At 37.7% G+C, this 16,686-nt stretch overlaps 1 protein-coding gene and 1 long non-coding RNA gene across 3 annotated transcripts in view; one reads left to right on the plus strand and one right to left on the minus strand.

Moving 5' to 3' along the window:
• Positions 1-10,793, plus strand: part of LRCH2 (leucine rich repeats and calponin homology domain containing 2) — a 56,061-nt gene extending 45,268 nt beyond the window's left edge. For both annotated transcript variants that reach the window (XM_075763214.1, XM_075763213.1), the window contains one exon: positions 1,103-10,793. In XM_075763214.1, coding sequence (XP_075619329.1) covers positions 1,103-1,222 — 120 coding nt within the window. In that variant the 3' untranslated portion in view covers positions 1,223-10,793. The remainder of the gene's footprint in view (positions 1-1,102) is intronic.
• The window catches only part of LOC142603347 (uncharacterized), a 54,817-nt gene that overhangs the window by 5,887 nt on the left and 32,244 nt on the right, over positions 1-16,686 (minus strand). The window lies entirely within an intron of this gene.

Genomic DNA, 16,686 nt, shown 5'->3' on the forward strand with positions numbered 1-16,686 from the left:
CAAATACTGAAGTGGGGTTTTGGGAGGGGCCTAATTCAGGAAGCACTAGTGATTATAACACTGACCAGGGAACTTGAAGATATGAAAAGAAGTCCCATTTCTGGCCGGTGGCATGAACTTGAGGAAGCTACTTTATGGGTTTCTAGTCAGTTCCTTATGGTAAAACTAATACTGATATCCTTGTAAAATAATCATTTAAACAAAAGAACTGATGCGAGAGGATGATGTCATAATATTTGAAAGCATTGAATTTAGCAAGTCACTTTGGCATGAATTTCAGTGTCTGCCTAGGAAAAATCCTGCAATTACAGAAATATGTAGCCTAACTGATTAGTTATCTTTTTTTAGCACAGCTGTAGTTGCAGTCCATTATTCATGCTTCTGTTGCCCAAGTTCATCCTGTAACTTCTCTGTATGAGAAGAAAACCTAAAGATCAAATAATTTCCTGCATATTACAAAAGATGAAAAATTCCCTTGACCCTTTTTAGTGGAAAATTATTTCATGGATTTAGAAGCCTGGGGTAATAGTCTGCCAGAGTTTCTATCTAGTGTGGATCCACAGGCTGTTCAGAAGTTAGAGATGCTGAGATTTACATCCTGAATTACATGTAACACCAGATGGAAAAAGCATCCAGCTTGTGCTGAATTTTGAAACTGAAAGATTTTTTTCTTGGGGAATGGCTTATTACTGAGGACCCTGTCTATCTGCACTTCCAAGTATTCCCGAGGGAAAAATTGGTAATAAGCTTCCAAAACAAGGGAAGGGGGAAGTAGGGCACTGAGCCAACAGTCCCCATCAGCCTGTTTTTCTTGCTCTCCTTATGAAAAAACCCAGTCTCTTTGGCTTTATGAAATTAGCAGTCTTTTATGTATCTTCTGAAGTTGTCATAGTTTAATACTTGAAACGTATCTTAGATATAATTAGTTTCTGACTGTTCTGTTACTGTAGAGAGCCACATGTGAAATTTAAGGCCAAAGACATTTTCTATGCAAGTGTCTTGTAGTAATGGATGTGTGACTTCAGAGAGAATGTGTTTGTTACCCACCTTGGGGGAGAAAAATGAATGAAGCTTTATATACATGTACTGCTTTATTTTGCAGGAGAGACTTTGCTTGCCTCATCACATTCTGGAGGAAAGGGGTCTGGTGAAGGTTGGCCTCACAGTACAAGCTCTGCTTGAATTGCCAGTGTTGAAAGTATCTCAGCTTTCCTCCATGTGACATGACTTCTTGGAAACTAGACGACTTACCATTCAGTCTGTTGATTTGGATTGCTCTGAGGCGGTTCTGCTTCCTACTTGGGAACATCCAAGCCATCAAAAACTAGTATCTGTCCAGATGCTGTAGAGAGCCTTACTTTGGAGTTGTATGTGAAAACCTTGAAGTCAGCTGACAGTTAAAAGAACATTTTTTTTTTTTTTTAATTGAATGCACAAAGAGATTGTGGTAGCATCAGGTTCTCTTTCCAGTTAATTTAAGTTAAAAGCTGCCATTTAACATCTTGGTGTTACAGGTAAATGCTGGGTTTCTTTTTCTACATTAAAAATGTTGTTTGAATTATTTTGAAATTCAAAGCACGTGCCCCCCGCTTTCAATCTTTCAAGTCAATCATTTGATTTAAAGGTAAGAAAAAATGTAGCAATGGTATGATGGTAAAAATGCGAGCGACTGATCACTTGTAATCCACTTTCACTCTCTCAGAAAGCTTAATATTTGCGTTCTTTATTTTTTGCACTCCTGATTGTAACTTACACACTTCTAACATTGCCAGTATTTAGTCTGAGTGTATGGTGATTATACAAAACAGTATACAGTGGGAAAAGGACACATTTTATTGAGTTTTTTCCAGTCTTCTAGGTTGGTGCCAAATATTTTTTCAGTTGTACTGTAGATTGTTTACATGTGAAGTGCCTGTGTAATTGATAACTCTTAATAGTCTTAAACATTTTTGAAATTTCTTTGTTTAAAATAGATAAAATGGAAATTTTTAAATATTTTAATAGTTTTTTGTAAAATCAGTATGTGAAGATTTAAGTAATACTTCACATTTTTGATGTTGGGTGTTTTAAGTTTGCACAATTTAATTGGTTATTTTGTTGTCTAATAATTAGAAAATGCTGTAAATACTTTTTATTTATTATATTTAATTTGATAATACCTAATCACTTTTGGTTTAATGTATTGTTGGACAAAAAAAAGTTGTCTACTTTTCTTTGGGACAAACAAATATATACGGTGAGTAAAGACGTGAGGACTAGTGATGCATACAGAGTAATTTAGGACATTTTGATAAAACTGCCAAAATCTCAGGTTTATGCTGTAACTTTCAGGATTTTGTGTAATCTTTCAGGATTTTGTGTAATATTGCTCCTGATCTCCCATTACATTTTTTACAACAGGTATATCCATAATTTAGTTGAGAAATATCAGTGTTTATCTTTTTAGTGTTTATGGGATTTATTGTGTAACTTCCACAAGTGTGGCATAGCACACAAATCAGTTTGTACAAATGTCACTGTGTTGAGACATTAGACTTTTCTTGATAAATGTGAAAAAGAAAAATTTCCACTGTGGTGGTTTTTTGAAACTTCTGAGTTTATGTATTTGTTTGCTTCTGCACAAATTCTCGGTCTTCTGAGAACATTCTGAAACCATACACAGTTGAGTTCTTCTCCAAACAAGTTGCAAATAATTTTAGTAATAAATCTGTTTGCATTAGTTTGTTCTTCATGAATAGGTAGCTCAATTAAAAAAAAAAAAAAAAGTTCTGACTGTCACAGATTTTCCTACTTCAGGCTAAGTTAATTTCAATTGAAGGATGTTTGCCAAGTGTGTAACAAGATTTGATTCTGTTCCTTCCAATTGATCAAGACCCCAGGTAATATAATTCATAAAAGAATGAGGGAGGGGCATCATTTGCTCCTTACTTCATTTGCAATAGTCCTTAAAATCAATAGCTGAGAGGAAAAATAACCTTTTTCTGATTACAAGATTTTGTTAAAAGGTACATTATTTTTAAATCCATTGAAATAAGCCGATTCATGTGTAATAGTTAAAAATCACTATTATTTAATAGTGTTTTTATAAAACACAGCTCATGGAGAGGCTGGTGTAAAACTTAATTTGCAAAATCCTAGATATAACTCTTAAGTTACATAAATACTTGTTTAGGGACACTAGATTGCTGTGACCTTTCAAATATGGTATTTCAAATCTCTCTATTTTTTAAATCATTCAAGTAATACTCATTTTAACTTCAATCTCTGTTTTTCATTAAAGGCAGTATCTCAAAAGTCATGCTAAGACTAAAAAAGTAATATAATTCATTAAGCAAAATGCTTATTGTCTGCTACATTTGAAGAACACAACCATTCAAAAAATGTCATTGTCTTTCAATTCCTTGCTGTGGTATTTGACAACAACAAAGTTCTATTTCAGTATGTTAGCTATAGAATTGCACACTGTAACTGTCACTTTTCAGTTATCTGGCTTAAACTCATCTACATTACTGTTTCATTGTCATATTTAAATAAGTTTTCTGATGTTAAGATAACTTTTTTCCTGCTAGAACTAAACTTACAAAGTTACATCACAGGGTAAACATTAAGAATTCCCTTGATGTAGTGTGCCAGATGCTTACCTTTTTTTAAGCTTAGCTTATTTCGTAAGTAACTTGAAAACTGGATGTGAAATTAATGTACTCATTTTAAACTGTATCTCTGAAGTTGAAAACTACTAAAATAACTTTTTTTTAGTGCTCTGGAGTTCTTCCCCACAAACTTGCTAGAAACAGTCGTGCTTTTCCATTCATTGGAAATTATTATGGCCTTCTTCGTGCTTATGGAGAATGATAATCATGATTGTTCCAGGGCTTCCTTTTTAGCATTGCAAAGATTCAGACCTTCATTTATCCTTAGGTCCACTGTGCCTGGATTAATCTTTTTTCATCTTTCTTTAGCTGCTTTTACAAACAATAATAATCTAAAGCGTTACTAAAATTGGCTGTTCCCATTGTGATTTTTTTAGGAGCAACTGCAAAAAAGATGCTAAAAAAGTTTTGAAATTTAAGTTTTCATTTTATAGGAGCCTGTGGAAATTGTTGCTGTCTTCCTTGTGCAAGGATTTGCCTACTATCCCCTTTTTCCCTTTCTATCTGATTCCCAGCATCATCTTAGTTATTTTTGTTCACAGATCTAGTGACTTCCCATTTTCATTATGGTATGCTACTTTCCTCCTTCCTATTTACTTTTTTTAAAAACAAATTGCTCCAGTGGCATTGGTGATCGACTGTGATTCCAGAATCCTTGGTACCAACATCAATTATGTTGGAGATAACCTTTTCCTGTTTTGTTTAGGATGCGATGTCATTGCTTAATACTTGGTACAGCTGATAGGATGGTTAAAAACAGAGGCCTGCACAATTCCTATTATGGCCACTCAGTTTTTACTTTGGATGTGAAGAAAAGTCAATGTTAAAAGCTTTAGTTTTTCTAATAAATTTGAGTTAACTAGGGTACTTTTGTTATTGTGAATGCTGTACAAAGTTACTGCATTAATGTGGTATGAACTGTAAATTAGAGTTGCATCAACATACTGACAGGGCTTCTGGCCTTGTTTATTTTTTCTGGGTTTTGTGTCATTGGATGCAGTATGTCACACACGAATGATCTTTCATTTAAGCAATAATGTCCAGATCTTGTGAGATCTTAAAGTAGTGGCATTAAAGTAATTGTTGTAAAGTGTGACTTCCCACACAGTATCTCAGAAATGCTTCACATCCATTATATAATACTGCTAATCCATTGTGCTAGCTGGGGCACTGCTGGGGATGCAGAAAAGCATCTATACCCCTGTAACTAGAGGCCTTCCAGAATATGACCAAGAACTAAAATTATAAAATATGGAGGAATACATTTGAAACAATAAATGTGACATCATAAGAATTTCTGGGTAAAATCTGATCTTAACTGAAGTCAATGCAAGTTTTGCTCTTAACTTCAGTAAAGATTTCACCTTTTTATTTCATGGAACACCTGACCGTAGCAGCTATGGCTTAAAGTTGTTTGACACTAGCAAAGCTTTACTGTCAAATTCTTGAGTAAAAATAACTCTCTCTGGTAAGTCAAAGGAAGCTGTAAAATATTACACTGATTCCTTTATTTAATACAAATTTTCTGATATGTCATAGGAAAAATTACTTTGAAGCACAGCTTTCATACTATGAGAACATATGTCACCTCAATAAAATTGCAGGTTAAGGACTACCATCAGTTATATACTGCACTAGAAACTTTATTACAGGTATCTTATTGTTTAGTTGCAGTCTTCTCAGATTTTGACATAAATCTGTAGCCAAATTGAAACAAAAAATGAAAAGGCATCTATTTTCACTAAAACTGAATTTCCATGTGTCTTCTCAGTATTGAAGAGAAGGACAAAGGTCTAGTACTTCTTCCTTCTGCTGATTTCTTAAATGCTTGTATGAAAGGTAGCTGTTGTCTGTAATGCAGCTGCAGTCTGCCAGTTTGTCTGTATACCAATGCAGAGGTAAAGCACGTTAATAATTCAGCTGATTTCAACTGAAAGAAACTTGTGGGAGTTTTTAGGACTTTCTGCAGATAGATGATTTTGCATTGGTAAATCAAATTTCTCTTTCAAGAGGTTTGTCAATTAAACAGTGACCTCTACTTGAAAAACAAAAGCAAATAAAATAGCACCCCAACACACACAAAACTGGTGAAATATTTCCTGTTTACAGGTGACTGTCTTTGGAATCTAAAAAAAAAAAGTCACTAAGACCAGGAATGGGAAAGGCAAAGTATAGTTGTTCAAGGAGAGGGTCCTCTGAGTTGATTTCATGTTGAATCACTTCACAATGAAAAGCCTTTAGATTTAGTAGAGAAAGAAATAGATATTTTGTAGCTGCTTCATGCTGAGGGAGGCAGATCCTTTACATACATGGAGCTTTCCATAGGGGTTACAATAACAAATTTGGCATCTTTGTTTTCTCAAAGGCTGTCTGTTTTGGATAGCTTTATCCCAATGCTGCAGAAAGCATTGCTGAGTGTGCAGAGAACATTGCCCGTTCCAAGCCCTGGGTAGGGTACCTAGCTGGTGCCGCTTGCACTGCCCTCTGGCTTGGTAATGAGACTGGCTTGTGTGGTACAACTTCAGAAGGACACACCTCCTTGCTTCATGCTGCTGCCGCCTCCTGCATAGGCTGCAGAATCCTTTTAAATAGATGTTTGCAATCTAAACAAAAACACTAAGGAAAGCAATTATTTGAGAGTAATAGGTAAGTAGATGTTTACCAATATTTAACTTCCACCAGCAAAGGATGATGTAGTGAGACAGAGGAAGCTTGCTTTAGTAAATACAGAACTTTGGTGACTGAAAATTGTACCATGATTCTTAACAGGTTAGTGTTAAGAATCCTTAACTTAACTTACCCTTCCATGTGAGTGAATCAAAACAGCAATACTGTTTCTTGTTCCATACGCAACACACTGTGGGATATACAAATGGAGGGAAAGGCAAACTGTATTTTTTAATCAGGAATTTTATGGCACAGATCTTCTTGGTAAAATAAATATGAAGGTAAAAAATTATTTTCTTCCTATGAAGAAAATTTCTGCTGACCTTGAGTGTTAAAATGGAGTACATATGTGATTAACTGAATTTTAGTTTAAACTTGCCACCTGAACCACGCGGTTCTGGCTCCTGTGTTTATTTACATAATGAAATGCTGCTTTGCTTTATTTGTATTTAAGTATTTCACAGTACAGTTCTAACCACATGTTATCTTAAAATTGTGGTATTGCAGTACCAATACTACACTTTTTGACTTTATTTTTTTAACATGGGAGGCAAAATTGCTATAATTGCTCTGTTTCTATGGAAGCAGTACAAGTTGTTATAAAAATGACATAATCAGTCATTTTTAGTTCAAATGTTTTATCGACATCTACATTTTCAAAGAAAAATTTTTAATGTGGTTTTTCCATACACGTTTTAGAATCCTAATCTTTAAACAAACCCAAAAAGTCTCTCCAGGACTACTTTAGTATCTTGGCAAATATTAAAGGAGAAGAATAGATCAACAGAAAATTAATTGCTTTGGGAAACTTTCCATTTTGGCAGTATTAGGTTTACGCTTGGACTCGATTATCTTAAGGGTCTTTTCCAACCTAAATGATTCTATGACTTCAGTGAAACCAGAATTTCCCTCAATAGTTTGGTAACTGGGCTACAACACGCAGTCCTTTAAAATGAATTCTTGGCACTTAATAAGGATTTCCTCACTACTTTCAAAATTGTGTGAAATAAGGCAAACTTTTTTTTCCCCACGATAGTTTTATGAAGACAGATTGTGAACTAGAGAATATTTGGAAACTTTTTGTTTCATTTTTAAATACAAGTGAACTGGTGAAATCTTTCCACAATTGCTGTATTTGTTCAGGATTTGGTCATGCTATTCCTGGCATGGGAACTCCCATTGTTCAGTATCAGTATGCTTTTTGGGGCGTGTGCAAGATGGTGCTCTTAACATGCAAATATTAACACAGTTGTGTTTACTGAATCTTTGTGTCACATCAAGCATTGCTGCAACCGTGGGAATTCCTGGCTGCAATTATTCATCTCTCTTGCACCAGCAGGTAATGCAAGGCTTTGATTCCCATGAGGGACGCATGCCAGCATTGCAAGAGAGTGGTTTGGTGGATTACATTGGGAATAATATGAATACTTCTACGTAATGTCTAGAACAAGGAAAATGTGGTTGCTTTACAATTATAATTCAGTTGGTATTCAGTTATTTTATTTTGTAACTTGTGATTATAAAACTCAGAAAACACAATGTAATCAATATGTAAATGTGTGCAGGATGTGACAGAAGTAGGTCTGAGGCACAGTTGGAGAGTGATCACTTAAAAATGGATGTTTAAATAGTGTATATACTTGCAACTTCTTTGATAGTGCATTTTAATTCATTTTGCATTTCATATTATTGTAGAGTGCATCTTTCACACCTCTGGTTGTCTACTTGTACAATACTGTATGAAGTCTTTTTTCAGGACTTCCATTATTGCTGGAGCTTCCAACATACATGTTTCTTTTGGAAAATGTTCCTAGTGTTATTTTTTTGTAAATAGTTTTTTGTACTAAATTTGCATGGATAAAACCCACATTTCCAAAACCAGTGTACATAGTCTGTGTATAAAATACAAACTGTTTCATAACTTTCATGTAGTCAATTTGATTTCACTTCAGTTTTGTATATTCTTAGTAAATAATGAGAATTTGTTGTATGTTCTTTCAAATGTCTGTGTTCCCACTTTGATAGACAAGTGACCTGCCTCATTACATATCAGGAAATATGTTCTTTTATAGTGACAAACAAAAGAAACGTTAACTCTTATTCCAGGGAAATACAGGACACTTTTACATATAAAGTACATTAGGACTTTGGTTTTGACCAACAGGGACATTAGCGGTGAGAATACGTGAAGATAAAGAAGCCTTCACTTATAGCAGGGTCTTTGTACGTTTCACTTTCCTGTCTTACACAATGTGAAAACCACCCAACATCTTATAGCATATATATTGGGAACAACATAGGGGATTTTTCTTAATCTTGCTAATAATATACTTTATCCAGTATGGAAACTCCTGCTGACAGAGGTGATCTGCTTCCCTTCCCTGGGTTGGATCTGGAAATAGCCCAGGTAACCTTTTGTGGGGTTCGCAGTCGTTAATTGCTACATCTGGCATTAGGGAAACAGAACTGTTAGGTTTTGGAGCTGTAGTTAGGTTATTCAAATGTAGGTTAAAATACAATTCTATATGATAAAATTTATTTTTACCTTCTTTATTTAAATAATCTGGACAATTTTATTATTAGACCTGAATATTGAAAGTAAAAGACTCTCTTGGGAGATGTTTTTCCCTGTGAGACTTTTCGTTCTACACCTGTACGCACCCAGCTGTTCTTTGTTTCCTGATGAAGCATAATTTGGGACTATAAAGCAGAAATTGAGGAGCAGCATTCCAAAGAAAGTGAACACCCTCCTTGACAAAGGCATCTAAACAGTTGGAACTTTTTTCTTTTAATTGCAGTTATCAATGAGGGGTTTGTGGTTGAAATGTTCTGTGAGTCTTGTTCAGTTTCCAGCTACAAAGAAAACTTTCCTCTTAGGAAAAGGCCTTTCGGGTCCACGGGGAATGATACCACGCGCAGAGGCCTCTGTTCCAGGCTGGACTTCATGAACCATGAGATTCCTTGTCTGTCCTTGGCTATCTTCATGGGGAAGGTCACCCTTGAATAAAGGAAGTGTTGTAAGAGGGGGGAAAAAAAAAAAAGCGATTTCCACATGAGATTGGACAGAAATGTATTGACAGAAATGTAAAATTCATGAAGTTTTGAAGTGTAGTTTTTTTTATTTGAGCTTGGTACATTTGATCAGGGTGCCACAAACGGGTATGCTACTTTATTTTTAGATTATTAGCTGTGGATAATGTGGCTCAGACATGGACTTTTTTTTCACTGAGTCCTGAAGCGTTAAAAGTTTTGTAAATGGCAGGCTCCAGCTGTAAACAAAGTATAGATAGCTTACCACACCTGCCTTGGTAAAGGTGTCTGCTGCTGACCGGCTGCATTGATTCCAGCAATATTTGAGAACTGATGGCACTGAATACATTTTATAGATCTTTATTGCAGTGCTTCCTCTACCCAGGGATTATTCAGGAGTAGTCCATATTCATAAGTCCATATAGGTCTTGCTGACTGCAGCAAACTTTTCATATGCCACACTGAGCTTGTTCAGCTTCTGTTTCTTAAATCAAAGACGGTGAACTACTGCTAAAGAGAACTTCTCCCTTTTCTGTTTTAGCTTGAAATCTGCATCTCCCTCCATAGTCTGTCAGATACCTGTGATGTATGTTCTCATGCTGTGTCTGCTTTTATAGTCTCTTCAGTGTCCTGCTCACAGACCAGTCGTCTATCTCGCTGTCTTCAGCTGCTGGTTTGCATTGGTTAAGATGCATTGTTATGACTGTAGTCTTTTAACTTTCCTCTAATTAAAGATGTTTACACCAGTGATGGTATAACTACAGTGCCCCAGGCTAGCATTGCTGTTCTGATAGTGCGTGGAAACTATGAGAGTTTAAAAAAAAAATAAATTCAACTCATTATCCATGGTTTCACAGAATTCCCCTGGTTCTGGTTCTGTGTTCAAACACATTAATCAGTTGCTCTGGCTACAAATATCACTCAAATGGCTGTTAGAACCCTTGAAGAAATATATATTTTTTTTAAAGTTTGAAGTTTAATGTTGCAATGACTTTAGCAGATTAAACCTATTTGCAAAATGTGTATGTAGTTATTTGTGGTTTTAATTAGTTAAGCCTCATTAATAATGGAAATTTCATGCTAATAATATTCTGATTATATAGCCAAAGAGTAGATTATAGTACGAATATCTAGTTTTCACAGCTGTAACACATTGCCTTCAGAACCGAATGATGCATAACTCAGCACAATAGCTCATAGCTACTAACTAGTAAGGGCAATATCAGAAGAATTAGAACATGTTAGCTTTTCTGAAATTCACAGGTGATTATTAAAGGTTTGACTTTGTGTCATCTTAACATAGTTTTCATTATAGTGGGGAAGTGGAACAACTAGACTGTATGTGGAACTTCTGTGGGGGTTTTTTAGCTAACATTTAAATGTGACAAACTTACTGGAATACTTGTATTTTTCAGCAACTCAATAAATATCTATCTTTGGAGTATTGTAACTGTGGCTTTATTATAATTATTATATTACTAGGATTCATACAACTTTTCATATATACATACAGATAGATGCAGTGTGTGTGTGATCTCTAGATCAATAATCACAAGTTGAAGAAATCATAAACAATTTACCCAGAGAAAATTCTGTTCTGTGTTAGCTGATTGTGTCGGGCCCCTGCTTATATACCTCGTTCTGTTGCAATGTCCATGATAAAGAATCACCTCTACTACTATATCCATAGGAGGAAGAAAAACTAAGTTCATATCTAAGAATGCATCTGTGGGACTATATATTGTTGCCACCACCCTAGCATGCATCTATGAAAGCTCATATTGGCACGGGGACTGCAGGAGGACACCACTTTCTACATCTTCATGTCTTTCTATCCCACTTGCTGTCCTGGTTTCATCAGGGATAGAGTTAATATTCTTCCTAGCAGCTGGTTAGTGCTGTGATTTGGATTTAGGATGAGAATAATGTTGATAACACACTAATATTTTAGTTGATGCCAAACAGTCTGGGACTTTTCAGCTTCTCACACTGCCCTGCTAATGAAAAGGCAGGGAGGTGCCCAGGAAGCTGGGAGGGGACACAGCCAGGACAGCTGACCCAAACTGGCCAAAGGGATATTCCATACCTTATGACGTCATGCTCCGTGTATATAACTGGGGGGGTGGGGGTGGGCCGGGAGGTGGGGCAGCTCAGGGTTTTGCAGAGCATTGACTTTAGGTGGTGAGAAATCGTGCTGTTCATCACTTGTTTTGTATATCCTTTTATTATTTTTATTTATTTACTGTCTTCTCTTTTTTTGTCTTATTAAACAACTGTCTGTATCTCAGCCCACAGGTTTTTTTGATGTTTTTCTGTTTGTGGTGGTTTTTTTTCTTTTCCATTTTCAATTCTCTCCCTCATCCCACAAGGAGGGAGGGAGGGAGCAAATGGCTGTGTGGCTGTGTGCCAGCCGCATTAAACCATGCGCTTGTACATGGCATTGCATTCCTCTCTATATAAGAAAGTCTATTGAAGCTGGTTTACAGAGGTCTTGGGGCTCACTGCTCTGATGAGTTTAAGGTGTGAACCTTCCAGAGGACCATCTTCTCCCTTACACTCATCCTTTCACAGGAGATGGCCCCAGTGACAGTGGTAAATTGTCTCATTAAATGGCATACTACTATTTTTATCTTCCATCAAACCATTAGGTAGAGCTACGTTACATTTCCTGCTCTTCAGCATTTCAAAGTCGTTTGTTGATTTTTCTCCTAATGCATTTACAGATATTTTTCTGCTCCAAGGTTAGTAGGTTTTTTAAATCCTTTTGCAGCTTGAGTGAGAAATACTGATACCCTAAGTGTAAATGTAATTTATGTAAATAAGAACATTGCATTCCAGATAGGTATGAAGTCCTGAGCTGATGAGACATTGTTCATTCCAGCCACTTGCTTTTGATCTCCAGAATCTCCTGTTCTCATATAATCACAGGTAGAAGAAAAAAGTAAAGCAGCAGCAAACACTATGCTTTCCAGCATAAGCTTCCAAGTGCATCAAGTTCTGAAAAATATTTGATAGGACTAAACATCCCACACTCCATGTATTCTCGAGCCCCTAACAAACTCAAGCAAAAGAAAGGAGGATTATGTCTGAAAACTTTCAGTGGTATCATTTAGAAATGGGTAAGGAGTATTGAATTCAGTCACAAAAAATGTTTCTGTTGAAGCTATTCTCTTCCACTAATCAGTGGGTGATGTGTCTAGCTTGCATGTTCTGCTGTGTACTGAAATGGTAAGGTCATTCTGTTCCTTCTCCAGTAAGACATTTATACAATGATGACATTGAGATACTTCTGCCAACAGTGATAATTTTGTGATTTTTGGCTCAAGCAACATAAACTTCTATTTCCCAGGAATATCGATTAAATGATGATTATATTGTTTCTGGTGAAATGGCAGGGGAATTGTCAAACAGTTTCCTTCCTCCTGTCTTTGCAAACTAAGGATTGCAAAAGAAGAGAGGTACAAGGCAGAATTATTACTCTTGGACCACCCCAATGAATCGAGTATCACTTGTTACTCAATTTTCTTGCCCATCTGTGAGCAGTCCCATGCTTGCCTGTTTACTGTTATTTAGTATTGCCTGTGTATGGCATTATTGAGCCTCAGTTGTGTGTTTGGGATCTTCAAAACTCTCTTTGCCAATTTTTAACTTTTGCTAGTGGGTCAGAAACAGCAAAAGCTTGTCACACAGGCTTGGCTTGACACGTGCTCTTTTTGATAACCTGCATTAACATTTTGTTTGAAGATCTTTCATTGTGTAAATTTAAGAGTTCTGTTTGATGCATAAATTGACAAACCTTGTTGTATGTAGGAAAAAGAACTTGATTCATTCAGGATTTACATGCCCTAAAATTAGCATTTCATTTAATTTGGTTAGGTTATTTGGCCTTTCAGATATCAACAAACAACATGAAATTCTGTTTTAACTAAAAGCAAACTCAGAGTTGTCATAATGTGCTTAGAAGGCATATATAAAACACAGCAGATCTTATAACTTCTGCTCCCACAGGTGCAGATGGAGAAAGAAACCTTTTCCCCCATCTGCTTTTTTTCTCATTTGGACTTCTACATAAACCAAGAAAGCCTTGTGCACAGAAGGTTAAATTTAGTTTTTCTAAATAGGAATTTTTTTTAAACCTAAATTTGTTTCCTTTTTAAAAGCAGCAACAAATTCATGTCTGAATTGACAGATTACTCTTAAAATCAAAATTGATAGAAACATCTAGATATTTTTAACTTTCTGATGGACCACATCTGTTTGACAATATTGCAACTTGAATTTTCCTGTGATCGCTTCTGAATGTGCGTAGTGCTCTGCCTACAGACATTGAACCCCCTTTATTGTGGTAGTAGAGAGCTGCTTCTGCAGTCTGATCTCTAGGAGTACAGAGCATTCTGCCACTTTTTCAGCTTGTTTATACAAAATGCCTTTACTTGATGCCACTGAAGTTGTTACCCTTGCAAGCTTATAAACATGAAAAACAAGCAAAGGAAGTGGTTAATTCCTTTAATTATGTGCAGTTAAAACCACACATCTGGGTAGGGGTTAGAGCTGCCTAAAGGGCTTTCATTTCTCCATCCACTTTCAGCAGTGTTGCCATGTGCTGCTACAGTCTCCAAACCAGGTGAGCTCCGTACCTGCCAACTCTCTAACCCTTCTCTTAAAAAAGTCTAGGGCTTGGTCTAGGGCTAAAACATGTCTGTCTTAAATTTTAAACCATCTGCCTGACTGCTAGCATGTTTGACCCATCTCTGCCCAGGGGGTTGGTCTAGACGATCTCCTGAGGTCCCTTCCAGCCTTGGCTCTGGTCTGTGCAGGCTGGCAGGCATCTGCTTGCACTGCAGCTGTGACTATCCTTCTGCTCTGCAAGATCTGCAGTGTGCTCCCCTGCTTGCCAGCTCATGGGTTCCCAAGGATGGTGTTTCGGGAAGAGCCAGCCAGCCAGCAGCCTTTAGACAGCTGTGGAGGGTGGTTTGTACCAAATCCAGTGGTTTTTTTTTTTTTTTTTTTTTTTTAAGAGAAATGGATGGGGAGCACACAGGCACTCTTGTCAGCGGGCAGAACAGGTGGTGAGGTGTTTCTTCACAAGCAAGTATGCTCTGACATTTCCAAAATTAACAGCTGGATTGATATGGAAATGTATCTCTGTCGCTGGTTAATTTGTCAGGCATACTGTGATTTTGATGGACCAAAGGAATCCAAAGACGTTTTTGCCCTGCCCCGTGCCACACTGTTTAGTTAAGCTCACAGTTTTGGGTGGACAGCTCACGCATTGTGGTGCCATGAAAAGCACCTACAAAAAGTGTTGCTGAGGGCCAGAAATTTTTTAAACAGTGTAGGAGACAAATTTCAAACCAAAATAAGGCATTTGAAATTGGGCTGTCAAAAGTGATTAAGGGTGAGGAACACATTTACTTGCTTCCCCCTCCCCTCCCCCCCCCCCCCCCCCCCCCCCCCCCATCCTCCTCGCAGCGGGTAGAAGACAGTGGTGACTTTTATTCTGTTGAGCAGTCCTTTGTGGTGGGGAGGAATTTCTGATCTCTGATGAATGTCTTCTGTGCCAGACATTCACAGACAGAAAACCTAAAAGTATGGGAAAAATTGTTTTATGCTTGATATTCTCAGACTACAAAATAAAGAGCCAATGAGGGACAGATGCTGTGGGCTGGAAGATAAACCAAGGCAGTTTCCCTTGTGCACTGTGGCTCATTTGCTTCCTCTGGAGTGACCTCCCTACTGTGCTGGGCAGTCCCCTCTCTTCTTCCTCCAGCCCCTCCTCCTCTCCTCCAGCACACACACAACCATCCCGGTACCCCCAGTGCTCTCCCCTTTCCCATGATTGCCCCTTGGCCCAAGGCAGGGCAGGCAGGGTGGGCACCAGGCTCAAGTGGCAATAGAGACAGTGATAGCATCTGCCCATTGCTACCTGCAATCCCAGCCTGTGTAATTAAAGGCAATGTCCTGGAGAGGTGAAGGCATGGCCATTTCATTGGTTGAACGTCTGTGAAGACCTTTCCTACTTATCCTGTTCCTGACAATACATGGGTTCTCTTCAAACCCTTTTTATATAAATACAGTTTGGTTTATAATGAGCCATACCATATAATGGTTTGGGCTGAGCCAATGCATCAAGGGACTTCATGTCTTGAGGGAATGGACTTAGTGGGAAGTACGACTTCACTAAGAGAGCATCAGAGAGTGTCTCCGTTTCCGTGGTGTGTTCCCAGGGTCTTTCTGCAGAGGCAGTTGGTGCAAGACTGGGAGATTTTTCAGAAGGTGGCAATTCTTCAAGATTCAGGGTTATCGTTGGATTAAAATCTGTATTACTCAGTCAACTTGTGAGGAATTTAGGAGAGCGGAACTCATTTTTGGAAGAGTGTAGATTGCTGCACTGACAGGTTTAAGGAATGTCTTTTACAAATGCAGGCAAACTACTGAGATCTTTTCATTAAAATAAGTATTTCCTTTCCTCTGTTAAGAGAAATCTTCCTCCACTAGCTGAACTCTGTCTTGTAAGTGGCAATTGGTTAACATGAAGGATTTATTCATATACTTCTAAAAGCCTGTTGAATTTTTTTTTTCCTGTTGTACATCTTTATAGTATTACTCAAATGTACAAAGTCAACTCTTAGTAACGTAGGGCAAGCCCCAACTACAGAGCATAGCACTAGTGAAAGTCAGAAAAGGGAACAAGTAGGAAATATCATGATGACCTTTGGGCTTAATCTTACACACCCACAAGTGCCTGTACCCTTAGGAGTTCTGTATTTCTCAAGCATTAGACTTAATATATTAAGTGTTAGCCAGTATTTTTGTGTGCAACATGCCCGAGCAGTCTTTAAACAGGTTGAGCCCCGCCTGCAAGGTGAAAGTGGGGCAAATGCTGGTTCTTTCCTACCAGTAACTGAACTGCTATTACGCTATTCCAGCTTGGGTTTATTTTGGGAGGTGGCAGTGCCTCTAAGAGTGCCCAAGCATGAGAAATGCAGTAGAACTTAGTGTTTTGATTAATAACCACTTTCTCCCCTATTTTTCCTCACTTCGCATGTGGGCATAACCTTTATCACAGCAAATGTGATAATCTACCTCACGGACGGTAAACTCTGAAATTGTTGCACAACCTGTCAAGGTGAGAACAACTTGTGATGGCAAGGTGCCATGCTCTGGTCTCCTGCTGAGAGCCGGAAGGAGGGGGACGGTGTGAGTGGTGATTTCCAAAGCCCTGGCTTGCAGCATCCCTGTAACCTGAAATTACACACCAGGGAGTTCAGGCACTGATAGCTGACAACTGTGTGTTTGAGGACCCAGATCTACAGCCAGCCATTACAGGGGTAGGGCC

Source organism: Balearica regulorum, chromosome 11, assembly GCF_011004875.1.
Source record: "Balearica regulorum gibbericeps isolate bBalReg1 chromosome 11, bBalReg1.pri, whole genome shotgun sequence".
Classification (NCBI taxonomy): Eukaryota; Metazoa; Chordata; class Aves; order Gruiformes; family Gruidae; genus Balearica; species Balearica regulorum.